The sequence below is a fragment of the Phodopus roborovskii genome, unplaced genomic scaffold (genome assembly GCF_943737965.1).
Source record: "Phodopus roborovskii unplaced genomic scaffold, PHOROB, whole genome shotgun sequence".
Classification (NCBI taxonomy): domain Eukaryota; kingdom Metazoa; phylum Chordata; class Mammalia; order Rodentia; family Cricetidae; genus Phodopus; species Phodopus roborovskii.
This window is the reverse complement of record NW_026126484.1, coordinates 1,173,880-1,199,405: the sequence shown is the minus strand read 5'-3', so window position 1 is coordinate 1,199,405 and position 25,526 is coordinate 1,173,880. Positions and strand designations below refer to the sequence as shown.

Below are 25,526 nucleotides of genomic sequence, written 5' to 3'. Positions count from 1 at the left end.
AAGTTATATAAAAGTATTAGAGAGGACAAAGCAATGAAGTAACTTCTCTAATTCAGATTCAAATAGAAATCAATGGCTGAAGTAATTGTTACATACAGAACTTGTACAGATGCAAACAACTTGAGGACCATCAAGCAGACCTTCAGATTTCTTCCTTTCTTCCTTTCTTCCTTTCTTTCTTTCTTTCTTTCTTTCTTTCTTTCTTTCTTTCTTTCTTTCTTTGTGTTGGAGACAGGGTTTCTCTGTGTAGCTTTGGAGCCTGTCCTGGAACTCACTCACTCACTCTGTGGACCAGGCTGGACTTGAACTCACAGAGATCTGTCTGCTTCTGCCTCTGCCCCTGCCCCTGCCTCTGCTTCCAGGGTGCTGGGATTAAAGGCATGGGCAACCACCTGTCCAATTTTCAGGTTTCCAACTATTTGCATATTCTCGGGGAATATGTATCACTAAGAATCTCTTTGCTGAAATGTAAACTTGACTGCATTTTAATTTATTTGACAGCCCCATGGAAACTGCTTTGTCTCATTCTATATTTTCTATATTAATGCTCACATATACCATAACATTGACCCAAATGATGTCATGCCCATTGTATTTTATACATTAAATAACCATACACAAATAATTTGAAGTATTCATTTGTGTGTCTGTGTATTTTTAAGTCAGGTTTTCATGAAATCAAGATGGTCTCAAATGATTTATGTATATGAGGAAGATCATGAGCTTCTTGTTTCTCCTGCCTCAGTCTCTGAAATCTGGGTTTATAGGTGTGTGCCACCACACCAAGTCCAGTTACAGGCATATACCACTACACCCAATCTGAGTGGTGCTCTATATTGAACCAAAGGTTTCATATATGCTATGTAAACACTCTACCAACTGCACTATATTTCCATCCCTGTAAATAATTTTATATATTGAATCATTTTTACATCATCCAAACATTTATTTACATTTATCTCAGATAATGACTACATTATCTAAGCAGCAATCATCTTAAACCCCACCTAAAAAGTGACTTGTTTACCTTTTGTTCAGTGATACTTGGTACTAACATCTTTTGCAATTGCCTATTATTTTTTCTGAGATGAGCAAATGAAAGCTCACAGGTTAAAATGTTTTAAAGGTGACCAACAAAGGTCTGGAGAGATGTCTTGGTGGTTAAGAGCATTTGGTGGTCTTCCAGAGGACCTGAGTTTGAGTTCCAGAACCCAAGTGCCTGCTCACAACTGTCTCTATCTGCAGTTCCAGGGGATCTAACACTACTCTTCTGTCCCCCAAAGGTGCCAAGCACACTTGTGACACACAGCCAAAACACCAAAACACAGGCAAAACACCAATAACATAAAATAAACTTAAAGGTGACAACACAATCTTGCTTATTTCTGATTCGTTCACAAAAAAAAAAGTATATTCCATTGTTATCACAACTTTAATGAAAAGGGAATATGATGAATCTGGCACCAGTTAGAATTTTGATATATGCTGTGGAGGTAATGTTTGCATGTGATGAAATTTCATAAGGTAGATGAAATTTTTATTTCTATATGTCATGACATACAGCTTCTATGAAATATAGTATTTTATTTAAACTTTTAACATTTTTTATTATCTTATATCCTTCTCCAAAAGGTCTCTTTTTGATAATTTTAATAAAACAGCCAGGCAAGAGTGGTGCATACCTTTAGTCCCAGCACTTGGGAGGCAGATGCAAGTAGATCTCTGAGTTTGAGGTCAGTCTGATCTACAAAGTGTGTTCCAGGACAGCCAGGGCTACACAGAGAAAAAAACAATATATACATAATTTCAATAGATCAAGAAGGATTACCTTGATGAAATCTAGAGGTGTGTCATGACATTTTTTTCCCTCTATTTCATCATAATCCTTGAAATGTAAACAGGAAGAGCCACCATCTCACAACAGAGACTGCAAGTTCTGTGGCATGGATACTACCCTTCTCATTATTCTGTTACATAAGTTGTTTTCTTTTTTATCTTTGTAAAGTTTGTGACTAATGAAGTTAAACTTTATATAAATCACTTCCTAGTTTCAATAAACTAAACATGTAAACCATGCAGTAGTTACAGACCTCCAGAAGAGCATTACACTATCTCCCTAAAATTGTTTGCCTGTGCACATCTAATTTTCATTTCCCTTTGGTTTGTCTTTTCTGTATTTAGGTTAGAAATTAAATTAAATATCTCAAATACTTTTGTTTATCTGAATTTAGATATTTAAATCATTACAGAAAATATATTTATTGAATTATCATTACAATATCAAATTTCTAGGAACTAATAAGTGCCTATGTGAGCTAATCAGCCTGATTTCACATAAATAACCAATGACTGAGATGTAAATGATAATGATGATAATGAAGTTGAATTTTCACTTTAATAAGTTGCTTTTATGTTTTATTTTTTGTGGGATTTGTTTTGTTTTTCTGTGCAGACCTGGCTGTCCTAGAACTCACTCTGTATACCAGACTGGCCTCAAACTCACAGAGATCTACCTTCTGAGTGCTTTTTTGAAGAATGAATCAGGTTAACATTCATGAGATTGTCCACACTGGCCAAAGCTCCACACAACAGGATCAGTACTTTTAAAAGCATATACAGTATGGAGAAAGGACTGAAAAGACAGACACATGACTAGAAATCAGACCAGATTTGAATCTCACATTTCCCTTGTTTAAAAAACAAACAAAAAAAAAACTCAGATATTCAGATATGGTACACAGGACTCACGAGGCTGAGGCTAGAGAGTTGTAAGTTCCAGACATACCTGGATTACAGTGTTATTATGTCTCAAAATCAGAATAAATATAATAGAACAGAACAGAATATAGTAGAACAGAATCTAGTAATGCAGTGTTTCTAGGTCTTACTGTCTTTTAGATTTAAGATGGATTACAGACATGATTTCTCCTCCTTCTGTTGACTCTTTCACTGATTCATTACACTTAGCCTTGTGATTATCATGTCTCCTTTCACATAGATGAAATCCATTCAGAGCAAACAGCAGAGGACTCTTCTGAAATATGGAGGCATTAGTCAGGCTTCCAAAAATAGGACACTGATGGATGTCAGCATCACAAATTGCTTCCAAGGTTCCTAAAATTAGCAAACAGCAAATTGAACAAAACTAAGTCACTGTGCTTCCTATTTCTTGCAAAAATGAAGAAACATACACATAAGTCAAGGGGCCAGCTTTTCTTTTCACTAAAATATGATTATATCATTTCATTTTCCCCTTCTCTGTCCTCTACCTAGCCCCTCACATGCCCCATTTTACTAACTCTCAAATTCATGGTCCATTTTTCTTTTTTAGGGTTACATAAACATGTACCCTACATAAATATAACTTGCTCAGTCCCTTTAGTGCTATTTGTATGCTTATGATTTAATCACTGAACAAATTGGCATTGGCTAACCAGTTAGGGGCTCATCCCTGAGGAAGATTAGTCCTCCTACTCTCAGCATTCCTTAGTTGACTACAGATCTTTGTTTAGAGGTGGGGCTCTGTGAGATTGCGCCCTTCTGTGTTAGCATGTCTGTGGGTATCATGTTTGTTCAGGTTCTGTTTAGGCAGGCCCTGTTCATTTCATCAGTGTAGCTTCCCTGCCATTTCGAGAAGACACAATCTCATAGCAGATACTTTGCTCCTCTGGCTCTTATAATCTTTTCATCCCCTCTTCTGTGATGTTCCCAGAGACTTAGGAACAGGATCACTTATGGCTGAGAACCCCATGATCACTTGTTCTTTACATTTTGACAAGCTGTGTGTGTGTGTGTGTGTGTGTGTGTGTGGTTTTTTTTTTTTTTTCAACAATGCTCTCTGTCTGCTGAAAAGAGAACTTTCTCCAGTAAGGGAAGAGAACTGCACTTATCAGTGGGTATAACAATAAGCAATTCAGATGCAATAAGGAATTGTGCTGAGTTGGAGAGAAAAGGTTCTTACCTGTGCTTCAACATTAAAGTTCATCATCAGTGGAAGTCAACACAGGAACCTGGAGGCAGAAACGGAAGTAGACACAACCCAGAGTCATCAGAGGAAGGAGCCTCAGTTGAGAAAATGTTCCAGTAAGATTTAGCTGTAAGGCATTTTCTTAATTAGTGATCAATGGCGGAGGGCCTAGCCATTGTGGGTGGTATTATTCCTGGGATGCTGGTCCTTGATTCTATAAGAAAGCAGGCTGAACAAACCATGAGAAGCAAGCCAGTAAGCAGCACCCCTCCATGGCCTCTGCATCAACTCCTGCCTCCATGTTCTTGCCCTGCTTGAGTTCCTGTCCTCACTCCTTTTGGTAATGAACTGTTAGATGAAACTGTGAGTGAAAAAAACCCTTTCCTCCCCAAGTTGCTTTGGTCATGGTGTTTCATCGCAGCAATAGTAACCCTAAACTAGACAAACAATTTTAAGTCATCATGATCAAAGAGGCCAGGAGGGACTATCAGTGAAGTGCAACCCAGTTTCAGAAGAGACCCCAGCATTTTCCAGATGCCACTACTTTGAGCTGAATGCCAAGAACCACAGCAGCTATGGAATGGAAGCAGCCTGAAACTCCAAGACAACTTGTGTGTGCTGTGAATGGCAGAGACAGAGGACTGTGACTGTCCAAGTCCTTTGGAAACTAGAAGATCATGAATCCCTCTGAGACATTGGACGCTGAGTTATTTACACAATTTTCTTTTGCTTTTTCAGATTGTGTCTGTGCCCTGACTCTTCTTTCTTTGAATAACAAAATATTTAACATTTTTTTTTACCATGGCCCACAGACCTTGAATATCTTAGAAAGATTTTGTAAGATTTTTAAAGATTTGAAAAGCCTGAAATTTAGGAAAGATGTTAGAAATATATTTTAGAAAGACTGAATATTTGAAATGCTTGAATTTTTAAAGACTGTGATGCTTTTAATAAAACATTGGAATGTTTTATATTGTGATATGGGTATGAATATGAGATCTTGGGGATGACAAAGAAAGACAAGGTAAAGGATTAATAGGTTGTGTGTTCATGTGTCAAGTAGACAAGGAGTCAATTGTGCTGGTAACATAAATAATAAAAACCCAGAGACAGATATTGTGTTTCAAACTGAAAATCAGAAAAGGAAAGCAGCCAGCTACTAGCTCTCACCTCTACCTCAGACAGAAATGTGTGATCCGGTCTCCACAAATCCTTGAAGTGCAATGCCTTCCAGTCTGGAAACCAAATCTCACCATGAGACCTTTGCTTCTTCCTTTTATACCTCCCTAGTGCTGGGATTAAAGGTGTGAGCTCTGTTGATCTTTAGACTGATTCACTCTCATGTAGCCCAGGGTAGCCTTGGATTTACAGAGATCCATCTGCCTCTGTTTCCTGAGTGCTGGGATTAAAGGTGTGTGCTGCCACCATCTGGCTTCCATAGCTAACTAGTATGTCTGATGAAATTAAAGGTGTGTGTCACCACTGTGTGGCTCCATGGCTGTGACTAGCTTTACATTTTGATCTCCAGCGGCTTTATTAAATCATAAATAATACATCACCATATGTGCTGACTAGTTTTATGTCATCTTGACACAAGCTGGAGTCATTTGGAAAGAGACATTCTTAACTGAGAAAATGCCTGCATAAGATTTGCCTAAAAGCAAGTCTGTCATGCATTTTCTTGATTACCAATTGATGGGGAGGTGGCAGCTGACTGGAGGTGGTCTCACCCATGTGCAGGAAGTCCCAGATGGTATAAGAAAACAAAGTAAGCAAGACGTGAGAAACAAACCATTAAGCAGAGTTCCTCCATGACCTCTGCTTCAACTTCTCCTTCTAGGTCCCTGCTCTTTGTTATCTTACTGATGCAATATTAGCTAGAAGTAAAAGTGAAATAAACACTTTCATAGCCAAGTTGCTTTTGGTCATGGTATTTTACCAAATTAGTAGAAACCTAACTTTGAAAGACCCCCTTGTCAACATGGCACACCATGTTGCAATACTATTAAACAATAACTGTTCCCTTCCTACTTATCCCCAATATCTCATGTTAATATCAATATCACCATATAAAAACACTCCAACTTTTAACATCTTTAAAATTTTAAACATTTTAAAAGTTCAGTACCTTAAAAATCATCCAAAGTCTCTTTTGAAGTCCATCTAAAAATCCCCAAATCTCTATAACAGCTCAGTGTATCTCAACTGTGGGCTCCTGTAAAATCAAAATAACAAGTACTTTCTTATTCCAAGAGATAAAACCCAGGGCACAATTATATTCAAATCAAAGCAAAACCAGAGTCCAACATGTAAAGTGTCAAGCAGAAGACCCTTCTCAGCTCCAAAGGGTTCCATTTCTCCAGCTGGGTCATTAATAACACACACAGCTTGTCTCATAGGCTCAAACTAGTTCCATTCAACAGTTGCTGCCATCCCTGGTGATTGTCTTATGGTACTGGCATCTCCAAAATACTGGGCTCGCCATTAAAACTACAGTTCATCTTCACAATTGCCCTTTCTGGGCTCTCTTCAGGGAGTTTGACACTGCTTTATAGTGCCAAGCGAACTTCTCCCCATGACCTCTTCGAAGAGTCCTGGGGCATTTGCTTCAACTGAGACTGCATTCAACAATATCCTGTCCTAATCTCTCATGCTCTCCATGACCACTTCATGCCCTCAAAACCAGTACCATCTGAGAGATTCTTACCAATTATCTAGTTTGACTGCCGGCATGGGGTGCAGGCTCTGCCCCTCCAAACAGCTTCTGAGTAAACATGTCCCAGAATTTTTCACTTAATGATACTGCTGTCTTCTTAATCACTGCTAATTTATCAGCTCTAGCTACCCAGCATCTATTGTACCAGCAAAGCAAAAGTTCACTTTATTGGCTCTAGTCTCTCATTAATCCTGATTGATTCTTTATCCACAGCTGACCAGAACAGATTGTTAATTCAAAATATTGAGCATATGTCCACAGCAGAGTCATTGCTTCCCTCTGAAACCTCAAAAACTAGGAATCACTCTCAATAGTCTTATCCTCCAAGCTCCCACGGGATAGCCCACTGAGATCTGAGCACTGAATGGCTTTTCTAGCCCCAAAGTTCAAATGCTACCATAATTCTCCAAAAATTACATGACCATGTCTTTGACACCAAAACTCCATGATGTTGTACCAGTTTCTGTTAGGGTTTCTATTGGTATGAGAAAACACCATGACTGAAAGCAGCTTGATGAGTAAAGTGTTTATTTTTGCTTGCTCTTCCACATCACAGCCCATCATCAAAGGAAGTCAAGACAGGACTCGGGGCTGTAACCTGGAGGTACGAACTAAGTAGAGGCTATAGAGGAATGCTGCTTCCTGGCTTGCTCCTCCTGCCTTCCTTAGTTTGTTTCCTTATACTATCCAGAATGAGGGGTCCAGTAGTGACACCATCCATAGTGAGCTGGGTCCTTCTATACCAGTCATCAACCAAGTAAAGGCACTACAGACTTACCTACAGGTCAGTGTTATGGAAGCATTTTCTCAATTAAGATTCCCTCTTCCGAAAAGGCCTTAGCTTGTGTTAAGTTAGCATAAAAACAATAACCTAATTTCTTTTAAGTCCTCCAAGTTAATAGAGTACATGTTTTTAAATTATTCATTTATAATATTCTAAATTTCTTTGCTATTATACTATTTCCTTATTCATTCCTGATTCTGTTCATTGAAGTCTTATTTCTTTATTTTTGTTAGTTAGAGCAAAATTTTGTTTATCTTCTTTTAAAAACCAGCTCTTAGATTTGGTGATTCTTTGTATTGTTTTCCTTAATTCCATTTCATTCATTTCTGCTCTGATTTTTATTATTTCTGGCCATCTACTGGATTTGGTTTGGTTTGTTTTGGGGTTTTTTTTTCCAAATTCTTAAATTAAATAATTAACTCATTTATCTATACTCTTTCTGATTTTTTAATGTAGGTAATTAGAAGTATGACTTTACCTGATATTAGTGTGTTTCCAAGGTTTGATTGTGTTGTATTTTCACTTTTGTTTAGTTTCAGAAAATTTTGTTTTCCTTCTTAGTTTTGTCTTTAACCCATTCAATATTTAGTAATGAGTTGTTTAATTTTCAGAAGTTTGTGACCTTCTTAGAGGTTTTTTGTTGTGTTGTTTTATGTTCATTTTTAAATTTTTAAGTGTTATTGCTTTGTGGTCAAATAGGATACCTTGAGTTATTTCAATTTTTCTGAATTTATTATGGTGTGTGTTTTGGTGTTTTAGTATAGGGTATAATACTCTAAATATATCTGCTAAGTTCTTTCAATATTTGATATTTAATTCTGATGTTCCTCTGTTTATTTTTTTTGTCTAAATAGCCTGCATTCTGGGAAAAATGGAGTACTGAAATTACCTACTACTAATGATTGATGGTTAATCTGTGTCTTTAATTCCAGTCATATGCTTTTTATGGAACTGGGTGCACCAGAGTTTGGTGCATGTATGTTTAAGATGGTAATCTCTTTTTTGGTTGATTGCTCCTCTTGAGTAGACTAAAAGGTCCCTTATCTCTACTGATATTAGGATATCAGTACCTGCTTGTTCCTGGTTCCCTTTGACTGAAGTGTTTTTCCCATCCTTTCACTTTAGGGCAGTTCCTGTCTTTAAAGCTAAGATGTATTTCTTGCAGACAATAGAAGGATGTATTTTGTTTCTTAAATCCATTGGAGAATTAAGGCCATTAATATTTAAAGTTAATTTTGAAAAGTATATATTGATTGCAGTCATTTTGTTGCTGTCTTTTGTTTGTGTTCTTAGTCACACTTGTATTTCAGGGATCGATGCTTTGCTTGTTTTCTTTCTACGGCCTCTTGGCTATGCTTATTCATCTCCTCAATTGCAAGTCTTGTTACCAGCATTCTCTTTGGAGTCAGTTTGATGGACATGAATCTTGTTAGCCTGTTTGGGTTTTAGTAAAGTTTCTCTTTCTTCTTCAAATACGACAGTTTTTCTGGGTTCAATAGTCTAGGTCAACAATTACGGTCTTCTAGAACTTGTAGCACATTTCTGTGGGTTCTTCTGGCTTTCTCATTTCCCATGAGGAATTATCTGTTACTCTGATGGGTTTTCATTTATATGTGACTCATGATTTTTCTCTTGCAGATTTCAGTACTCTTTTTTCCCTTCATATTTAATGTTTTTTTTTTTTAAGTATAAGTCCCATTTTATCTTTCCAAGTTGTTTTTTACTTCTGTCTTCAGGAAGCCATCTCTTTACATGGGCTTTGGTGGAGGTTGTGGCGCCGCACCAGCTGGTCTAAATCGTGGTGGAGATTTTCGGTCCTTCCTGGCTTCACAGGATCGATTCCTGACTGCTTTGTTATGAACAGCACAACTCACACAGTAATGCAGCTTGACATAGAGTTTGGCAAGCACATAAGTGTTGAAGACATTTGCTTCGGTATATCCCTGACAGCAGCGGTCTCTACAATATTTCAAATGAAGAACTTCTTAATGGCCTTGTCCTTGGGAACGCTCTAGGGGCAGTTTGTGCAGCGAATTGGCTGCACGTGGCCGCAGCCCTTTTTGGCATGCCCGTTGTTTCTCCTTTTTTTGGTCATCTTGGAGCCAAGACCCGAAAAGAGCCTTTTTTTTTTTTTAATGTTTTAACTATGAAGAGTTTCTTTTTTTTTTTTTTTTTTTTTTGGTCTTATCTGTTTGGTGTTCTGTGTGCTTCTTGTATGTGTATGGGTGTCTTACTTTGAGGAAGTTTTCTTCTGTGATTTTGTTGATGTTCTGAAGGTCTGTGGCATTGAACTGGGATTCTTCTCCCTCATCTAAGATGATAAGTCAAAGATTGGGTCTTTTCATGCAGGTTACTGTCCTCCTTTCTAAATCTATTCATACTCTTCTCTGGTCTATTTCCTCTATTATATCTCCAAGTCCTAATATTCTACCTTCTACTTAACCCATTCTACTTGCAAAGCTTTCTCTTCAGTTGTCTATTGATTGGGTTATTGAATTTTTGTTTCCATCTTTGTTTGCATTTGAGTTTTCTTAAATATTTCTACCTCTTTATTGAATTCTATTTCCAAATCCTGTTTTGTATTCAGCATTTCACTCATCCTTATGTTTGTATTTTCTTGGGCATCGTTCTTTTTACTTTCTTCTCTTTACATTCATTGAGCTATTTCTTCATGTTTTCTTCAAACTCATTGAATTTCTTGTTGTTTGCTTTCTGAGATAGAGTCTCACTACGTAGCTGCGGCTGGATTGGAACTCATTATGTCAACCAAGCTGGTCTCAAACTCATAGAAATACACTGTCTCTGCCTCCAAGTACTGGTATTAAAGTCATGTACCACCCCACCCAAACTCTGAATTTTTTGGTGAAGTGTATAATGCTTCATTTAAAATCTGTGTTTGGAGTTATCTAGGTAATTCTCACTTGAGAACATTTCTAAAGGACTTGGGGGATGGAGAAATGTTACCTTGATATTTCATATTATTTGAATTTTTTTGCCATGAGTCCTGAAGATATAGCTTGTTTTTGTTTTTTGTTTTTTGGGGTTTTGGGGGTTTTTGTTTGTTTGTTTTGGGATTTTTGTTTGTTTCTTTTGTTTTGTTTTGTTTTAGTAGCTCAGTACCTGATACAACAGGCTAAGACAGAACACAGGATATGTGTTGCAGAGAGATTTCATTGTTCTGACAACTTGTCACAAGCCTTGTGGGAGAAAGAAGCAGTGGCAATAATGCTGGTTGGTGTCACATCCTGACCAGGACTGCTTTAGTTGTGCATAACCCTTGTCCTCTATTTAAAACTAAACCCCACACCTAGTGACAGAAAGATGGGCATGGGTGGTTGTCACTTGGCCTCTTTGTTACATTTCCTAATGTGGCCATACTGAATATCTTCCAGAAGGTGTTGATATGTTTTCTCCTTGGACCAACACTGCAAAAAGCAGTGAAGTGGCCTTGCGTTGCTCACTGGCTTCTTGTAGAAGGCAAGCTTTCGACAGCCTCTCCCCAGTCAGGGCTCCGGAGGTCCCCCAAAACTGGTGCATGCCCTGAATCTCCCAACAGCTCCAATATGTTTTTCTCTGGGGCAGTAAAGCCATCGAGCCTTGTGGGTGAGTCACAGACAGTAACATCAAGATGGAGCTCTGTGCCAGTGGGGATTACAGGTTGCAGGACAAGTTTTATTCCCCAGACCCCGTTAGCCTCTCTTGCCTTATTGGAATGTCCTAGAATCTTTGCTCTCTGGTGTCAGTTGCCTTATTTAAAAGTGTTTCTAGATGATAATGTTATCCTAAACATGATTCTAACCATTTCTGAGACAAACCTGACATTTCTAGGGTATATCTTGCAAGTCCACATTTAAAAAGGGGTAGAAAAAAAGTTGGGGGGAAGATTCAATGGAAAGGAAAAACTGACTGTCTGTATAGCTGGGCCCTGCACAGTTCATTCCAGGGCACAGATTGGTGACTGTGCCTAATGCTGATCTTCCCCTCTGCTTACCATTCTCAACCCCTACACCTCATCTCGCATCTAATATCTCTGCATAATCTAGTCAGCCTGCCTCCTCCCACCACCACCCCCAGGCTTGAACTAGGACACTTACCCTCTCTGTCAGCTCAGGCTCTGGTGCTCACCTCAGATAGCATAAATCTTTTGCCTTTCACTACTTTTTCTTTAACTGACCAGTCAATGACTTATGGATGAACCAATGTCCAAGCCTTTATCCTAACAACCCTGAAAGCAGCCACTCAGACCATACCACACCGAGGAGATTCCGAAGCCAAGAATAGAGTCAGAAGGTGACTGCTCCTTACCAGGACAGCTATGAACCAGTCGGAGACTTGATGCCATTTGTTCTTATGTGGTACGCTGTTGGCACTGAAGTCCTGAACTATAGCCATGGCACCACCATAGGGGTACCATGATGCTGACGAGAACAAGTGTCAACAATTTTAAATTCTAAAACTCACTTTTAGAATTTTAAGTTTTGAGAATTTTCAGGAAGAAGGGCCTAAAATATAGGCCCTAGATGTTCTTTGCAGTGGTTCTCAACCTTCCTAATGCTGAGGCTTTTAAAATGGTTCCTTATGTTGTGGTGACACCACACACACACACACACACACACACACAACACCATATAATTATTTCATTGCTACTTCATAACTGTAATTTTGCTACTGTTACGAATCATAATATAAATATCTGACATGAGACTCACAAAGGGGTTGCAAGCCACAAGGTGAGAACCACTGTTCAGTTGGCACTGCAAGCATGGAATGATGGATTAGTAGAACAGTAACTGAAGGTGCCCCTGGATTAGAACAAAACACACGCAAACACCTGTCTTCACAGAGAGATCCTATATTCATCAGGGAAGAAAAGTTAAAGTGGCTGCTTTCTAACTCAGGCAGGAACACAGCAGCAAATGACCTTGCAGGCATCATTCTTAAGAAAAGGGGGAGGTATGCGTTAGAATGGGCTAGGATGCAGTGATAAAAGGGACAGGGAATGAGAGAGGAGGAGGAGACAAGGGGAAAAGGCAGGGATATTTGTCCCAGAGGGGCAAAAGATTGCCTCTAGGCACAGGCAAATGGTGGTTTATAAAGGTAAAGAAGGAAACCCCATGCTACAATGAGGTCTTTAATTTTACTTGAGCATGTTAATTAGGTGAACCAAAAGGGGCTTCTGATTGCTGGACCTCAGTAGTAACCTCAGGGGGAGGAAGTGGGCAAAAAAGGTAGGTAGCTTCAGGAATGTAATGTAACAGATTTTAGCAAGGCAGAGGGAATGGGGGGAAAGGGAAATGCCTGCCAGAGCCATGCTCCAGTGGGCTAGTCTCCCTTCAGTAACAACAACAAAAATGGATGTATTTGTGCCATCTTTGGATAACCCAATTAACAGACAAGAACTTAAAACATGATTCCTGTTTTGTTTTGTTTTCACATGGCTACTGTGTGCACTTAAACTCATATGAAGGGGTTAAAAGCTTTAATATTCGTTGATAGCCACCTCCTCCTGATACTCCTTTGTTCCTCTTTCTCCCTCTCTCTCTCTGTCTCTCTGTATGTCTCTCTCTGTCTTTCTGTCTCTGTCTGTATCTGTCTTTCTGTATGTGTCTATCTCTGCCTGCTGTCTCTCTCCATCTCTCCGTGTCTCACCTTCTCTGTGTCTCTCTGTCACCTTGTCTCTGTTTCTCTGTGTGTGTGTGTGTGTGTCTGTCTCTGCCTGTCTCTGCCTTTCTGTCTCTCTGTATGTCTGCCTCTCTCTGTTGGATTCTTTGTCTCTCTGTGTCTCTTCATCTCTGTCTCTCTCTGAATCTCTCTCTCCCCCTCCCTATCTCTTCACAATAATTGCTTTTCTCATTGCTCTGACAAAATTTCTGACAAAAGCAGCTTAAAGAAGGATTTTTCCCTGATAATGAGATTGATGACTACCTTATATGCCATACAATAGCCTTCATCTAGTAGCTGATGGAAGCAGAAGCAAACACCCACAGCTAAAAACTGAGCCAAACTCTTGGAATCCAGTTGCAGACAGGGAGGAGTGATGAGCAAAGGGGTCAAGATCAGGCTGGAGAAACCCATAGAAACTGCTGACCTGAACAAGGGGGAGCTCATGGGCCCCAGTCTGATAGCTGGGAAACCAGCATAGGACCAACCCAGACCCCCTGAATGTGGGTGTTAGTTGGGAGGACTGGGCAGTCTATGGGGCCTCTGGTTGTAGATCAGTATTTATCCCTAGTATACTAATGGTCTTTGGGAGCCCATTCCACATTGAGGGATACTCTCTCAGCCTAAACACATGGGGGAGGGCCTAGGCCCTGCTCCAAATGATAAGACTTTGAAGACTCCCCATAGAAGGCCTTACCCTTCCTGGAAAGCTGAAAGGGGATGCGATGGAGGTTGGTGGGGGGAACAGAGGAGGACAGGAGGGTGCAGGAACTGTGACTGATATGTAAAACAAGCTTGTTTTAAAAATTATGTAAAAGAAGGAAGGCTTTACTCTGGTTCCAAGTTTCAACACAAACACTCCATCATAGTAGGAACATTAAGCATCTAGTCTCATTGCATCTATATCCATAGTCAAGAACTTAAACCTGGTGAAAGTTAACATTGTGCCTAAGAAATTCTAGCTACTAAGCCAATGCCAGAGAGATGGTCTGGAATCAACTGATTAAGCTGTCGTTGACAAAAGCTGCTGTTTCTTTAGCTCCCCACAATGTGGCTGAATATATATATATATATTTTATTGACCTCACACTTTGGCAGAATGTTTGTCTATTCCTAGAATTCTCTTCACTGCACTCTTTACATCTTTGTTTCTTAATGTGTAGATCAGAGGGTTAAGACTGGGGGTGACAATGGTATAAAAAAGAGTGAAAAACTGTCCTTCCTCATGGGATATGGTATTCTGTGGCTTCATGTACATATATATGAGTGTTCCATAAAACAACGTTACGACTGTGAGGTGGGAACCACATGTATTAAGGACCTTTCTCCACCTTGTTGCTGACTTGATCTTCATCACAGCCTGAGTAATAACTCCATAGGAGATGAGGATTAGTGATAGAGGTACTAAAAGAAATATAACTCCAAGAGTAAACACAACAACCTCAATTACTCTGGAATAGACACAGGCCATCTTGATCAATGCTGGCATTTCACAAAAAAAGTTATCCACTTCCCGATGCCCACACCTTGGCAACTTCAAAGTCAAGGAACAAAGAATTAAGGCACTGCCAAGACCACCCAACCAGGCTGACAGCACCATCTTCTGGCAAAGAACAGGGTGCATTATTACTGTGTAGTGAAGAGGTTGACAGACTGCAGCATAGCGGTCATAGGCCATCACAGCCAAGAGGAGACATTCTGTGGCTCCTAGGTCCAAGGCAAAGAAGAACTGGAGTGCACACCCCCCATATGTGATAGACTTCTTTGAACTCCATAGATTTACCAGCATCTGTGGGACAATGCTAGTAGTATAACAGAGGTCCACAAAAGACAAATTAGATAAGAAGAAATACATGGGAGTATGGAGCTGAGAGTCCAGATAGGACACTACCATGATGGTTGTGTTTCCTACCAATGTCACAACATAGAAGATGAAGACAATGACAGAAATGACGTGCTCTAATTGGGGTCGACTGGAAAATCCCAGAAGGATGAAGTCTGCTCCTGAGCTATTTATTTCCATTGCTCCTTTAAAAAGTCTAGAAGACAATACCACAGTAACCAAAAATAATTTCAGAGTCTCTGACTTTTGCCATGAGTGTCTAAAATCCATCCATCTGCATGCATCTTCTTATTGTAGCATATTTTAAAATATTTGTCAATAACAAGAGCTTCTCCTGTACATCAGAAATCATTGGAAACCATTAATATGCAGTATCACCTCAAAACACTGAGTGTTTTGATTGTGTGTCAAAGCCATAACTATAAAAGTGACATTATATACCATGTATGTAATACATGTAATACATGTATTATGTATGTATATATGCAACGTATGTGTGTATATACATGACTCAATGTTACCTTGCTGGCCTTGAACCACCATACCCTGGAATAGAATGGGGGAAAAAATTGAAATTTTCCCCTGGAATTTTGGCATTTATCACTTGATGGTGATAAATCTTTTCTTTATCAAAGGAACTAAGTTTCAAGCAAAAAGTTTTTTAAGTTTTTATAAGCTCTGCCACTTGATAATATAAATCCTTTTCTTGTGTTCATTTACAAATGCCTACATCCCAGCCATTATAACCATCATAATCATATCATCACTACCTCTTCCTTCTGAGTTTTCCTCTATTCAGTCTCGGATATTATGCTTTTTGTATCAACTTTGGTGTTCACAGCTACACTTTTTGTTGTTGCCATTGATAGTATGTCTTTGTTTCTCAAAAAATAACCCAATAATTAACCTTTATGGGCTGTGCCACTTTGAATACCTTAAAAATGTCATGCTACATATCCTGCCCAACTTTATGGATCTATTTCAGGATTAAACATTGAACTAGTTTGAGAATCATTTGACCATCGCAGACATGTAACAACAGGCACTGTCTGCTTCTGGTCCCTCACCCACTCCACAGAAAAAGGCAGGCAGATGATTCAGCAAGCGACAGTTCATACAACAAGCAGTGGTGCGGCCAATCTTATCAAATTCAATAGCAAGTGCACTTTCCGGTTACATTGGAGCCTGTTAAGAAAAACCATCACCTGGTTACCTCCAAAAGAGAATAGATAAGGGATAAAACTTTCACCAACCTTGCCATTTCTGAATTGTGTGACATATCCTTACATGCATGCAATGTTTAGTCACTCAGTATATTTTTTGGCAGTGCTTTTTTGTAATGAACTTCAGAACCTAGAGTTTCTTACCTATATAGTATTCTTATGGGCATGAAAATAAAGCCTCGTTTTCATTAAAATAATGTGATGATAAATTAACTCAAGTAAATCATTGTATAAAGCTTAGAGCATAAAAAATATTTTAATTATAAAAAGGGAGTTTTATTTGCAAATTATTTGGAGTTAAACTGTTGCTTTCCCTAGGATGAAAGTGTAAATTTAGCTGAGTTTTTGTATTAGTAGGATGCTTGTATGTTAGTAGGAAGTCAAGCATAGTGCTTCGATGAACTTCTTTTTCTTTCTTCCTTTCTTTCTTTCTTTTTTTTTTTTTTTCTTTTGTGGAGAATGCTTTTTGAGAGAGAATCTCTCATAGCACAAGCTGACTTTGAATCTGCTGTGTAGCAGGAGATGGCCTTGAATTCAGTATCTCTTTGCCTTTAGCTCCCAAGTGCTGCAAGTGCTGGGGTTTCAGGCATTGCAACCACCATCCCTGATGAATCCCAGCCATAAACTGTACATACACTGTGCTCCTGGATAGTAATTTAACCTGTTTGAAAATTTAGCTCTTTGTATGTGAAGTGGATTTTATAGTATTCCCTTCGTCAGTGGGAAGTTCTGAACACTAATACTCATGAAAGTTCTAGAACCTGAGTTTATGTTTAATTTTTAAAGGACCCACACTTCAAACAAGCACTATTCTTTCTGACCCACTTCACCTTTTTCACTACTAGCTTTACGTGATGGTTTAAAGCTAAACTCAAATGTCTTGATTGTTTTAACCTGGCTTCTAAAATATATAAATGTATGTCTGTGCACAAAAATAAGCACAAGTGTAGTATAATAAACAAGTAGTGAACAGGTGCCAAGAAACTGTAGGATCAGGAGATGACTTCAGCTCCCAAAACACTATGGTTCCAAATTACCTGTGTTCATTGGATTTCTTAAAGTTGAGAATGTTCAAAATTAAAAAGCCGTGATTTCTAAAGTAGAAACAAACTTCAAAAGTTCTGACTCCAGCCTTCTGCAGCACAGACATTCTTTCCAAAGGACATTCAATAGCTCCTAATGTGTAAGCTCAAGGGCAAGGAAATAGGCTTTCCCTTTAAGTGGTGCCTCCGTTTTTGGTGACACTTAGACACTGACTCTTTCTTTTAACTCCAAAAGAAACGCCAAAGGTAGTCTATTCACCATAGCTTCACATCTAACACGGTTTAATGAATAAGTAAGACAAATACAATAACAAATAAGGAAGATGCTGAGTAGATAAACAGTCTAGTAGCTAGGACTCAGTCAAAACCAGTGCAGCCACCCTGGAAGCCTTCTTTGCACCTCACTCATCATAACTCTTCCTGAGCCACGCACTAACATGATGCTTACTGGTGAACCTTCCCTTTAATGTTTTTAGGTTAAGGATGTAAGTATATATTGGCTCATTTGGCTTAATCAAAAATTGGAGGTGCAGCAAGATGGCCCAGCAGTTAAAAGACCCTTGTCGTGAGAGCCTGAAGAGCTGAGTTCCATCATCAAAACCAAGGCAGGGTGAAAGGAGAGAAGTAACTCCCAGAAGTTGTGCCTTATTCAATATGTGCATCACACATAGAGAGACACACACATACATAGACACATACACACACACACACACACACACACACACACACATGCAGGCACACACAAATACATATGCACGCGCGCACGCGCACATGTAAGTAAATAAAAACATTAAATATATCTTAAGTTTCTTTTAACTTTAGAAGTTATTATCAAATAAACCCTTAGATTTCTCTTTTTGTATCTTCTGCTGCCTGACCTTGAATTTTCAAGTTTGTTTTGGCATCATGGTTCAGCCATGGCTCGAATTCATGAACTCAAAGGTGAGGGCAACATCAAAGAAGACAACCCTACAGCAGAGAACTATGTAAAACATATGCCAATATCTTCAGATGCAAATCTTACTGGCTTTTAATAAAGTTTGGATCACTTAAGATCCTGAGCATTCTTACTAGCAAATTTGGGATGTTATTTAACTTTAATATGAAAGTGAGCATGATACTAAAAATGAGGCTTAGAACACTGTATCTAAAGACATGGATGGTCTAAAGTGGCATGCTACATTTAAAACAAAGCTGATTTGTCATTAGCATATTCAATTTCCAATAATACAGTGTATTGTTTCACTAACTAAATTCAATAATTTTTAAGATAAATGAACTAAGCATACATGGGCATAGTTTGATATGTACAATGATCTGATGAAAAAATAGCAAAATTTTAAAACTGTCTTAATACTTTAAAAACGTGTTAATTTATTAATACTAAACCAAGATGTATGTTGCTCTCCAAGCAGAAAAGGTTCAGGTCAAAAGAATTAAAATCCTGGCTTCAGGAAACCCATGTATCTACTACAATTGGCTTTTGTAACTCTTGGTTTCCTCATCCACTTCAATGCTTGGAAGAGGCTTAAATGACAGGATAAATCTAGAAAACTTAGCATGCTGCTTGATGCCTGAAGATTATTCAGAAACTTCAAAGTATACAACTCTCAATTTTGAATTTTAATCTTCTTTCCTAAGAGATCTCCAATTGTTCATATTACATATATGTTCTACACCTTTCAGAATTCTGTTTGTATGCTCAACTTGGGCCTGCACTGTCTATGACCTGGTTCTGGGTTGTCTGTTGGATGCAGCAAGCAATACTCACCAGAAGACAGGATGATTAGAATAAGCTTCCAGAGGAAGAATTTGAAGTTGTCACACTTTTCTCTAGTCCAAATGTATGTATGTTCCCACTAAGATGATCTCGCCTTTCATTAATGATACACAGAAAGTTCTTGTGCCAAAAATAAAATCAGTTTAACTTTCTTTACATCCATCCCATAAACCCATTCCTACTTAAAAGCAACAGTTGGACTAAGATTTAATAGTAATAGTATCTTCTAATTTGGATGTTGGATTAAAATTAGATCTGAACACAATAGAAAAATCAGTAAATCAGTTTTGGCTAACCATATTTTGGTACAATATTTGAAATTGTTTATTGCATTTTCTTATTCATAATTACACCTTACATTTTGCATGAGGGCACTGTGATGTTTCTTTTGCATTTCAAGGCTACTTAACTAAGGTGAAGAAGTGCTTGTGTACAACTCTAAAGGCTACTGTGTTGGTGTGGGTTAGGCCCGAGGGGATTGGTGTTGCACAGAGGTGATTAAGGAAATCTGTAACTATAGTCAGATCCTATCCAAAATGCAATTTTATGAAGGGTTCCCTTAAGACAATGGTTTCATCTCATCCTTTGCTTCAGTTTTTATTAATAAAATTAAATGTTATTAATTTTGTTATAATTATTTATATTTTATATAAAATATATAGCATTTTACATTATATAATCTTATGATAAAAATAAATTTATTAATTAAAAGGAATTAATTTCATAGGTTTAAATACTTAGTATTGTATTAAGCTTACATTGAAATTAGAAGTATATTAGCTATAAAAATTAACACTATTTGAAATGTCTTTTGATCAATGTATATCAGATTGAAGAACTTATTATCTAAGTGTTGCATCTACTACAGAAAGAAAATAATTGATCTCTTAATGTTTTTATGAAGTAATCATAATTGTTAGTGCATGAATTGCATCATCCTTGTTTCATTGTCAATGAATTAAAATCACAGATGAAAATTCTTGAGGCTGTCCCAAACTTGAAGACTGGAAATTTAACAAGAGCTTAGAGCCTCCTGTCTTCCCACTTTCCCCTCATTCCTATCTGACTCTTAGGGAATCACAGTGATGGAGCATGTTCATTAGACACTCACTTTAAAAAATAAAATATGTCTCACCCTACATTCATGTGGGAGTGTTTAAATAACATGTGTTCTTAACCTAACTTGTGTTTGTTGGTTTTGTTTTGTTTTTAAGACAGAGTTTCTCTGTGTAACAGTCCTGGCTGTCCTAAAACTCACTTTGTAGATCAGACTGGCCTCAAACTCACTGAGCTCTGCCTGCCTCTGCCTCCTGAGTGCTGGGATTAAAGGGATGAGCCACCACCATCCAGCTATTCGCTTTTAATTTAAGCAAAGAAAATATGCTGGGAGATTTTTCTTCTTTAACTTAACATTTTCCGTATGATTCAATGTATTGTGTCTATCTGTGGTTCACAGTCCATTGTGTGAGCATGCTATTATTATAGTTTCCATTGCTGATAGACATTCACACACTGTATAGTTTTCTGCTTATGTGAATAGCTCCATAATGAATGATTATATACAGGTCTCACTGAACACACAGTTAAGAAAGTCTTTGTATGTGTGTCTAATATAGAAATTGCTGGTTTTGTGGAATGTGTTATGAGCAAACTTTACAAGCTATTTTTCTAGTTTTCTTACATTTACTACAAAGAGAGCATTCTTTTGATCTACATACTCTGCAGCACATGGCATTATAGACTTTTAAATTATTGCCAGTGCAAATAGTGTAAATGGTATCTACCTGTGGCCTTGTAATGTTGTGGGATTCTGATAAAAGAGTGGGACACCAAGATTTCTTCAAGGAAAAGGTATTAATGTACATTCACAGACTTAAGCAACATCTTGCTCATTAAAAACCCAAATGACAAATATGGTAAAAATAAAAATGGGGGGGGGGGTTATATGATTTTTTTGCTGCTTTGTCTCCCTATGGTAGTTTATTGGTCATTTTGAAAACTTAATATAGAATTCAAAAGAAGACTCTTAGGAGCCTTTACCCCTCTTTGATGTGTGAATCCCTTAAGGGCCAAAGACCATCATCCTGACTTATATTTCTATAGCAATATCACATGGGCAGATATTTTTCATTCCAGTCAAAGAAGCCCTAAATCCTAAAATTGTGATATTTATTGATGTTTTAAAAGCACCAAAAGTTGAAATGTTATGTGAGTTCTAATCATGCAAGTTTATATGGGGACATAAGCAGGGTAGCACATTTTTTTATATAAAATCTGTTGGTGTGCCAAATTGGTAACCCAATCTAATGTGGTTGAACACACTTTTTCTTCTTTTTTTAATAGTTTTTTTTTCATATTTTACATATTGATCCCAGTTCCCTCTCCCTTCCATCCTCCCATGCCCCCCCCACAAATCCCCCATCCCATCCCACATCCATTCCCCTAGGAGGGTGAGGCCTCATGAGGGATTATCAAAGTCTGTCAAATCATTTGGGGTAGGGCCTAAGCCCTCCCCCATGTTGGACACACTTATATATGTTAGTGTCTTGGGTGGCATCTGAATGCCTTGAGAAATAAAACCCCTTAGATATACCTGTCTAAAGCCTCCAAAATAGGAGCTGTGACATTCTTGGAAGAGTCTCTATGTATCAAAAAACAGGATCCCTTGAAGAGTGATGTCTCGGGTGTGTACGTGTGTGTGTGTGTGTGTGTGTGTCCTCTTTGAATATATCCTCATTCTAAGTCAAAGTTATCACATGGTTTATCAGATTTCATTTCCAAGGGCTTACATACACCAAAGGATACCATATACCACAATACTTTGGTTCAAGGAGATCAGTTATTTGAACCCTGGTAATTAACATTCTCTCTCTTTGTCTCTCTCTCTGTCTCTCTCTCTGTCTCTGTGTGTGTGTGTGTGTCCCTCTATCCATTCCCCAGCATTGATATTTGGGATTGAATCATGCATAATGACCCTTGTGTTTACAAACAGAAGAGTTCCATTGTGCATACGTAGTTCCTCGAATCTCCCCTAGCACTCAAAATGGATATAGCAAAGTGGTTCTCTGACCTGTTGTAATCACATGGATGGTGCTATGGTCACAAAAGGGAGAATCTAGGACTGTAGTGGTGAGTCAAATGGGGAGAGAGATTAGTCATGATGAATGTCAGTAATGCACTGTATATAAGAAAACTTTTAAAATGCCAAAAGAAGCTTTTTACCACATTCTCATTCAAATAGTACTATGCAGTCAGACCTATTTCAAAGACTGAGGCAATTATAACAATAGATAAAGTCCAGGATAAGTAAGGAAATGAAGCAGAAACTTTTCATTTGTTTCTTTGGGTGGTTGAATCTTCAAGACAATACTGCCTTTAAGCTGCTCAACCTCTGAAGTGACCATGGCAAGTCTGTAGCCCTCTGAAGTCACAGCTCAGGCTCTTGAGATGATCAGTTTGCAGGACAGGCATGGATCAAGAACTCTCAGTTATCCTCCAATGCCACGTTCATTCTCCTGTGCTGTAACCCAGGGACCACCTCTACCACCTTTTCTGCAATTGGGGGTGGAAAAATATCAAGCAAGCAAGCATGCTGGGGTTTGTATTCATAACCTAAGGGAATCCTGTGCTTCATTCTCAGTGGTTAGAGCTTGGCTTCACATCTCACATGACTGGCTCATTTAAAGCAATGCTGCTGAAAAGCTAAGTACAACTTTTGAGAATCGAATGCAACCTTGAGGTTCTCAGCAGCTCCCTGAGTCACAGACTGTGACTGGACAGAGAGGACCAAGAGGTAAGTGACCAGCCCCCCAGCTGGACAGCCAATTCTCTAGGCACTAGACCATATGGCAAACCCCGGGGCCCCTCCACCAGCAGGGCAGCAGGAGAGCCTCCTGCAAGCAGGCTGCTGCAGCACCATACCATCAGACCCTGGAATCTACAAGTTCCACTCTGGCCCCAAATACCTCCCCCATTCACCATGACCTCAGCAGCTTCCTGAGTCCTCCAACTACACAGAGAGAATTATGAGACAGCAACTGCAATGATCAGTCCAAAAGAGGATCTCTGACACACAGAATACTGACTGCAAAGATTGGACCAAGAGCTTGCACCAACTAGAGGAAGAGATTGGGTAGGCGCCAATGTAAAAATACATTCAAGAACCTAAAGAGCAATATGGCAACACCAGAACATAGTGGTCCTTACAACAGGAAGACCTGAACATCCTAACCCAGAAGTAGCAGAAGAAGAAAATGACCTTAAGTATAACTTTATGAAGATGATAGAGACCCTTACAGAGGAAATGAAAAATCCCCTTAAAGAAATAGAGGAAAAAGCAAACAAAAAAAATGGAAGAAATCCACAAACCTCTTAAAGAAAGCCCCCCAAAAAAATCAGACACATGAAGCAAGCAGTTCATGACTTGAAAATTGAAATAGAGGCAATAAGAAAACACAAACCGAGGGAATGCTGGAAATGGAAAATCTGGGTAAATGAACAGGAACTACAGATGTAAGCATAACCAACAGAATGCAAGAGATGGAAAGAATCTCAGGAGTTGAAGATACTATAGCGGAAATAGATTCATTGGTCAAAGAAAATGTTGAAGCCAAAAAAAATTCTTAACACAAAACATTCAGGAAATCTAGAACACCATGAAGAGACTAAACCTAATAATGGGAATAGAAGAAGGAGAAGTCCAGCTCAAAGGCACAGAAAATATATTCAACAAACTAATAGACGAAATCTTTCCCTATGAAGGTACAAAAAGCTTACAGAACACCAAATAGACTGAACCAAAAAAAAAAATTCCCTCACCATGTAATAATCAAACACTAAACACAAAATAAAGAAAGAATATTAAGAGGTCTAAAGGAAAAAGACCAAGTAACATATAAAGGCAGACCTACTTACCTGAACAAGGAGGAGCTAACGGGCCACCAGACTGATAGCTGGGAAGCCAGCATGGGACTGACTCAGGCCCCCCTGAATATGGGTCTCAGCCAGAAGGACTGAGCAGTCTAAGGGACCTCAAACAGTGGAACCAGGATGTCTCCCTGGTGCACAAAAGGACTTTGTGTACACATCCCCCATGGAGGGATAACTGCCTTAATCTAGAGACAGGAGAGAAGCCCTAGTCCCTACTTCACATGACCTGTCAGATCTACATGACCCCAACTGGATGACATTGCCCTACATATAGACTTGGTTATATAAAATAAATAAATAAATACATAAATACATAAATAAATAAATAAAAATAAAGGCAGACCTATCCGAATTACACCTGACTTCTCAATGCAAACTCTGAAAGCCAGAAGGTCATGGACAGATGTGCTGCAGGCACTAAGAGACCATGTATGCCACCCCAGACTACAACACCCAGCATATTGTACATGGTTTTTCTTATATTAGTTATAGCTTTATATTTTGTACTAGGCAAAAAAGGGGGCTTGTGGTGACATATTTTTTATTGTTTAATAAAGCTTACTGGAGGGATTAGAATGTAAAGCTAGCCACATCAATAGAAGCTGGGCAGTGGTGGCACACACCACCACCAAGTGAGGTGAGATATAGAGCATGGATATACTCCTATTCACAACAGCCTCAAAAATGAGACATCTAGACATAAATCTAATCAAGGAGGTAGGATATGGACTTCAAATCTTGAAGAAGGAGACAAGGAAGATATTAGAAAATGGAAAGACAACCCATGCTCATGGATGGGTACAATTAGTCTTGTGAAATGACCATTCTACCAAAAGCCATTTGTAGATCCGATGCAATCCCAATCAAAATCCCCTTCTCATTCTTCACAGAAATAGAATTATTCTAAAATTCATATGGAACCAAAAATTTCACAGAGAGCCAAAACAATCCTGAGCAAAAAAATACCCATCCTGTAGAGATTAGCATTCCAGATCTCACATATTCTAGACCTCAAATGCATAGAGTTGTAGTAATAAAAGCAACATGGTACTGATACAAAAATAGATATGTAGACCAATAGAACAAAATAGAAAAACCAAATGAGTACACAAAACTACAGCCATCTGATATTTGATGAAAATTCCAACTCATACACTGGAAAAATGAATACAAAACAAACAGTACTGAAAAGAACATGTACAAGAGTGAACTTAGATTCTTATCTATCAACTTGCACAAAAACTAACTCCTAAGGGATCAAAGATCTAAATATGTGGAAACTGAAACTGTCAGAAAAAAATATGGACAATACCTTACATAAAATGTGTGTAAAGGACTTTCTGAACAGGACTCCATTTACTCAAAAATTAATGCCTGTAATTGACAAGTTGGATCTCATAAAACTGAACAGATTCTGCACAGCTAAAGAAACAAGTTCTCAGAAAAATAAAACATCTTTGCCAGCTATGTATCTGACAGAGGATTAATATTCAGAATGTATAAAGAGCTCAAAAAATCAAAACAAACAAACAAAAATGGCACATTCAATAAAATGGACTGTAAAACTGAACAAAGACTCC

General features: G+C 38.4%; 1 protein-coding gene and 1 pseudogene across 1 annotated transcript; both read right to left on the bottom strand.

The window, feature by feature from the left end:
• Window positions 1-9,215: 9,215 nt before the first annotated feature.
• On the bottom strand, window positions 9,216-9,562 carry LOC127229627 (40S ribosomal protein S26-like; annotated as a pseudogene).
• Window positions 9,563-14,212: 4,650 nt separating this feature from the next.
• LOC127229626 (putative olfactory receptor 2W6) lies at window positions 14,213-24,104 on the bottom strand. Its single transcript, XM_051194697.1, has 2 exons — window positions 24,092-24,104; window positions 14,213-15,153 (listed from the first exon to the last, which is right to left on the bottom strand). Exons 1-2 carry the CDS (start codon window positions 24,102-24,104, stop codon window positions 14,213-14,215), a joined length of 954 nt encoding a protein of 317 aa, XP_051050654.1.
• Window positions 24,105-25,526: the final 1,422 nt, after the last annotated feature.